Source organism: Solanum dulcamara, chromosome 8, assembly GCF_947179165.1.
Source record: "Solanum dulcamara chromosome 8, daSolDulc1.2, whole genome shotgun sequence".
Taxonomy (NCBI): Eukaryota; Viridiplantae; Streptophyta; class Magnoliopsida; order Solanales; family Solanaceae; genus Solanum; species Solanum dulcamara.
This window is the reverse complement of record NC_077244.1, coordinates 51,020,473-51,027,348: the sequence shown is the minus strand read 5'-3', so window position 1 is coordinate 51,027,348 and position 6,876 is coordinate 51,020,473. Positions and strand designations below refer to the sequence as shown.

Here is a 6,876-nt window from a genome sequence, read left to right as displayed (position 1 = left end):
TTAAACTTATCATAGTTTAGGGGGTAAATAGTTTCAAGAATTCCTGCCGGGTGGGAGGGAGAGATAATTAAGACTTTTCATAATTTAAATATGTATTTAATAAAGTGTGTGAAGTTTAAGGGATTTTTTAACTATTAGCTCTATATATTAAGCCAAAATTCAAAAGATTTCAAACTAGATTACAAAACTTGGATTACGGACTAATAAGTAAAAGTCGGCAAAAAATTAATTAACTGTGATAAATAAGGAGTTTTACTTCAGCAGTATCCCATGGGATTTCGTTACATGTATATATCCGATAGCATGATAATTATTAAACTCCAAGAGAACTTCCTGGAAAGAAATAATAAAAGAAGCAAAAATCTATTTATGCTAAATAGAGTAGTACTATATATGTAAAGAAAATAAAAAGGTAATGGTACAAACTTCTTTTTTCTTTTGTGAAAAAGTCAAAAGGTAAAACTTACACGGCAAAATCACTGGTTGAACCTATAAATATGCATTCTCTCTAGTTCTACATCCTCTTCTATTGCCAAGAATTCGAGAAAACCTCGTATAGTAGCCTACAATGCTTTTGTAAGTGAGAAAAGCACAAGACATATAGAAGAAGGAGAAAAATAAAAATGGTGAGCATGGCGAAAGATGCAAGGAAGTGTTCGCATTGTGGGCACAATGGACATAATTCAAGAACGTGTAATTCGAAAGGAGTTGGCGGAATTAAATTATTTGGGGTTCGGATCGACGATAACATTAGTAGTATTAATAATAATAATCACCATGGTCATTGTGATACAAAATTGAAAATGTTGAAGATTGGAGATTATGAATCCATAAGGAGGAGCAAAAGTTTGGGCAATTTGGAACATGCCGTGAATTATGACCACAACGGCGGCGTTGAGGCCGGATATCTTTCCGATGGGCCAATTCATTCACCAAGACATAGGAAAAAGGGTTAGTCAATCTTCACCATTATGTTATGTGTTTCTTGCTGTTGAGATTCTAACAATATAATAACAACTGAATTTTGTAGCACGTTTCAATTCACAATGAAATTTTCAGGATCGATAATTGAATTAATTTTAAGTTCTTGTTCCCTTTTGTCTTTGTTTTTTTTTCTATTTAGGTTACACAAGTTGGATATTTCTTAATCAATGATAAGAATGTCAGTATCTAGAACTTCAAGGACAATAAAGTTATCTTTCAGATTTGTCAATCAAATAATCTAAGTCTATTTTAGACACCATAGTTAAAGAGTTTGTCATGTTTTTATTTTCCAAAATTCACTCTGTCAAAATAAATTGAATATCAATTTGACTGCTATATTCCTCACCTAATTTGTCATACACCTCTTTACACATAATTATTGGTCTCTATTCTCAGAGTTACACTATTCTTAGTGTTAGGTTCATCCTGTAGTGTTTCAATAACTCTAATTTAATATTAATAGAAAAATTCTAAAGTAAAAAAGAACAAGAACAGTTATTCTTTCGGATGTCAAATTAGTTCAAAAATTGCTTATATTATACCATTTCTATACCTCACTTGTGGATTTCATTAGATATGTTGGTGTTGATTATTTCGATGTGAATGAAAACACAACAACAAAATTAACTTATTATATTGTTAGAATTTCCAATCAAGATGTAACATAACATATCATCATTATTTATTTTTCTAAGTTTGGGAAGTGAATGAGCCAATCGTGATAAATTTTAGACGAAATTGAAATTCAATTTTGATTAAATTTTTAGTTTGAAAATTTTGGATTCTGGATTTAGCCTTTGAAAATTTCGGACTTGTTATAATTTAGAACGTATTTTGGATTTAGGACTGTATTTTCGGATATAATTGATTATCATTGTTTGGAGAATTTTGACACTGGGAGGAATGATATTAATTGATGTTTAAAAAGCTGTGACACTAAGTCTTTGATGTTTAATTGTCCCACTCATGTCAAAGACACGACTTCAATTCCGAAATAGGTACTAGGATTTCGAAATAGGTATCCAATTAGGGTTCATTGCTAAAGTGATATCACCCAAATCATTAATTGAACCAATGATTTTAATTTCTTCAATTCAAAAATCAAAAATTCAATTAGAAATTTTCATATCCAATCTGAACATTTAAATTCTAGTATCAATTGTGAATATTTTAATATTTTTTTTTGTGTGAATAGAATTCTATATAAATAATAATAATAATATTCTTTTATTTTTTATAGGAATATCTTGGAATGAAGAAGAGCATCGACGTTTCTTAATTGGCTTAGAAAAGCTTGGAAAAGGTGATTGGAGAGGAATATCCAAGTATTATGTCCCTTCCAGAACTCCAACACAAGTAGCTAGTCATGCTCAAAAATATTTTATTAGAATCTCCTCAATTGATAAGAAGAAACGTCGGCCTAGTGTTTTTGACGGGCACCTAAAAGATCCGGTAATAAATTTTTCTTTATTTTTTGCAATGATTGTTTAATAAAATTAGTGATGTAATGCGAAAATTAATAAAAGATCTTAAAACATGATCTTATAATAAAAGTTAATTCAAGTTAATAAGATTTTTGTCATGTATTTACCTTAGGTACAAAAGCAGAATTCACAGATTCCCTCCAAATCTTCACCTTCTATCTCAAACAAGGATCCTGAAGTCTCTAAGGAGGTATATAAGTTTATTATCTTGATGCCACAATATTAAATAACAAATATTACATACAATTAGCATATTAATTTGATAAAAATGGCAATGATTATTGCACAGGCAAGTTCCCCGTTGGAGCAACTATTCGACACTTGCCAAATTAAAGGACTGGTACGTATATTATTAACCTGCAGGAATAGTAGATTTTCACATTAGTCGTAGAATTTAAATTATATATACTGTAGTTTCGTGTATATATAAGTTAAATTCATAGTTATAACTATGTTATCTATATATCTGCAGGCTAGCAAAGGCGTTCCTAGTGCAACCCGTGAAAGGCCCCCACTTTCACCGTCACCGATTAGTAGAACTTTTGGAGTCCCCAACTTACACCCCATGCCTTACATGGTAACATACAATTTCATCTGACATCGCTTCATCAAAATGTTTTTCTAGATTCCATTTATAATCCTACGTTGCTTGAAACTGTAAGCCTACAAAGTTTTGGGTACGCCACTGATCTGATTCATATTGGGTCTTCTCGTGTGTATATATAGGTGGGAGTTCCTCGGAATATCCAAGGCGTTACAACAGCCAAAGTAGGACCACCAACAATCTCATGGATTCCGATAGTCAATTTCCAGAATCAAAGTCATGTCCATCTTCCAAATTATTCACAAGGTACTGCTTTTGTACCTTTTGTGGCACGACCACCTATTGGTGCATCTTCACGGCCACCTCCTCAGGTTCAATCTCAAGCAAGCCATTCTACTCAAATGACAACTAAAGATGGTGTTAACATAAGTATTGGAGCTCTTTGATTTTGAAAAATCATTTTTTGATACAAGAAAAGATATCTTATTCTTTATGACAATAAAATAGTTGGGCAATTTTTGGGTCGTTATTTAGCCTAGCTAGCTATTTTTTGTGTTTGCTTTGTTTTACTTTGTTGAACAGGGATTGAATTATTTGAAGTCATGTCCATGATCTTTTTGATGTTCGTATCATATGGCAAATTCTCTTGCCCCGTCATTTTTCATTTTCATTTTGTTTCAGTTTTTATTTTCCTTTTCTATGATGCGAAGATGTGTAAAAGATAAATGGGTGAAGTCACTGAAGGCCATTTAAATTTGTCCATATCTTTGACCAATGAAGTTGGATATATTTCTCGGCATATTTAACACTTTAACTATTTAAAATATGTGTCCCTATGGTATTTTGGTCCAAAATTATTTATAAGAACAAGAAAAAAGAAAAACTAATTTAAACCTATTTAACCAACTCAAAAAAGTATTTCAACACCACCCAAACCCCTCCTCCCCCTTATTCTGGAAGAGTATAATATTTATTTACGTAATTTAAAAATATATAAAAGACTTCAAAAGTAAAAATAAATAAATTAAAAAATACAAAAACTCCACAATTATTTTGGCTAGAAATAGGCGCACGTTAACAGAGAGGTGTCAGACTTCTAAACTCTTTTATATTCTTAAGTAGTAATGTAGGTCTGCCTCTTCAAATTAGGGGAGAAAAACCGATTTAGCCGTAAATAAAATTGAAAAGGATGCTACTAATTTATCGTATCGAGAATCATAATTTTTTTTATCTTAAAATTATATAGATACACAATTTATTTTACCATATTTTTTAAAATTTTCTACCATTTGAAAAAATTACAAAAATTCATACTCTTTTTTATTCTCCGATTCATCACTATACGTGATGTATTGGTCGGATACATCAATTTACATGATGTATCGGGAAGTCAGATACATCACTTTACGTGATATATCGATTGGATATATCACTTTACGTGATGTATCAGGACATCAGATACACCACTTTACGTGATGTATCGGTTGAATACATCACTTTACGTGATTTATTAGAACGTATGTGATGTATCCGAAAATTACCAAAAAATAGAAATTTCGAATAATTTTTAAAAATGTAGGAATAAAATATAATTGGAAAGAATCGCTATGAAATTGAGGTAAAATTTCATGTGATTTTCTGATTCATGGCCGGATGAATTCATGAATATGGGGCTGGAATTTCAATTGTTGCAGCAGAATCAGATGAGGTTTCTTTCCAGTGCAATTGACGAGCCCTTTTTTAGAGTTGTGAAGTTTACAAATACACTACGATAAAAAAATTGTTAACATTTAAATTGCTTGATGTAATAATACTGGATTTTGAAACGAGGTAGTAAAAATTTAGGCAGATAGAAGATAGTATAGAGCGGTGTTTTCGGAGCAAGTCTCGGAATGGAGCGTACCAAAAATATTTTGGAGCATAAATTGAAGACATAGATCCATAGAATGTAAAACTCAAAATTTGGGGCATAAGCTCCGAGGTAAAAACATAGGTCTTGGGCGTAAAAACATGCATCCAAGGCGTTCATTTTTATTTTTTTTAGTTTTCGATTCCTTTTTTCTTTAAATTATTTTTTATTAATGGTATAATGATATTTATATTTCATGCTATCATATTTTTGTAGGTTGTAATAATTTTTTTAAATATATAAATAAATTCTCATAGAAAATGACATTGTTATGAATAATTTTTTTAAAAATGGTATCTGAAATTGATAGGATAGAACTTTCATAACATTATGTTCCTAAAACTATTTTATTTTATTTTTTATCATTACTCTTACACTTTTTATTCTTATTCTTGTTTAAAATATATAAATAATAAGTGCAAATATTGATTGAGAGTAAAAAGAGCTACTAAATGTGAAGATGAATGATAATTTCATTTTAAAGATCATTTAGCTATTATCAATTTTTATGTTTCTCAAATAATATATATATATATATATATATATATATATATATTATTGATTTTTTTCTTAAAATTAATTTATAAAATTATTGAAAATTTTAGTTTTATTTATTTTCTTAATAATAAAATTATAAATTAAATATTTATGAGATGTTGAACTTATCTGAGTTATTCTACATCTAAGATCAAGATGAGGAAGAAGAAGACGATAGAGAGAAGTTAGAGTAGAGAGAGAGGAAGAGATTTTTTCAATTTTGGGGGCTTCTGTAAATGCCCTAACTTCCCAGTAGCCTTAGTTACATACATATATATAGGTAGTTACTTAGGCTAACTATCTAACTAATTGGTAGTTAGTTTGTTTAACTAGGAGGGCTGGAAGTGACAATAATACCCCTGCTTCTAACTAATTTCCTAACTAATCTTTACATCTCAACAGATGTACACCATCTATAAAACTTACGTCTCATATCTCGAAATTTTGCTTCGCTCCGTGCTTAGATAAAATACCTTCACGCTTCCGCCTTTTAAAATGGTGTAGTCCCATATCTCGAAACTTTGCTTCGCTCCGTGCTTAGATAAAATACCTTCACGCTCCCGCTTTTTAAAATGGTGTAGTCCCATATCTCGAAACTTCGCCTCGCTCCGTGCAGATAAAATACCTTCACGCTCCCGCCTTTTAAAATGGTGTCCCATATCTCGAAACTTCGCTTCGCTCCGTGCTTAGATAAAATACCTTCACGCTCCTGCCTTTTAAAATGATATAGTCCCATATTTCGAAACTTTGCCTCGCTCCGTGCAGATAAAATACCTTCACGCTGCTGCTGGTATAACAATAATATTTTTTTTTCACTGAACACTTATAATACAATTTTAATACATATTAGTGATAATAATTTATAAAACTCATATAATACAAGTTTTATTCATGAATAATATATTTATCACATACTTTAATACACTTATAATACATTGTGTCAATTTCTTACCAAACAAATATAATATATTTTAAAACACTTATAATACATTTATATTGCATGCATAATTCAATTTTAATACATGACAGATATATCATAATATTGCTATATATTGTTATAAATGGTAATAAATAAAAAATATCGCTAAAATCAGTAATTATTTATTAAAAAATGTTTTTCCTAGTAATTTTTCCTTTTTTTATATAGAAAAATAGAAATTCAATAGTGGCGGGCCGTTCATGATTATGATTAAAAAATTAAATTTAATCGTAATTCGAATTAAATTGATTAAAAAAAATTAATATTTGATTTGATTTGGTTAAATTTAATTTTAAATTTTAAAAATCAATATTATTTAATTTGGTCTTTGATTTTATTAAAAATAAACTATAAAAATAATCAAATCGAATTGAAAAATTATATATATAAATTTCATAATTATTCATAAATAAAATATAAATATTTTATTAAATTTTAA

General features: G+C 29.5%; 1 protein-coding gene across 1 annotated transcript; it reads left to right on the top strand.

The window, feature by feature from the left end:
* Positions 1-502: 502 nt before the first annotated feature.
* On the top strand, positions 503-3,669 carry LOC129901167 (probable transcription factor At5g61620). Its single transcript, XM_055976291.1, has 6 exons — positions 503-951; positions 2,225-2,436; positions 2,581-2,658; positions 2,758-2,808; positions 2,941-3,045; positions 3,195-3,669. Exons 1-6 carry the CDS (start codon positions 624-626, stop codon positions 3,456-3,458), a joined length of 1,038 nt encoding a protein of 345 aa, XP_055832266.1. The 5' UTR covers positions 503-623; the 3' UTR covers positions 3,459-3,669.
* Positions 3,670-6,876: the final 3,207 nt, after the last annotated feature.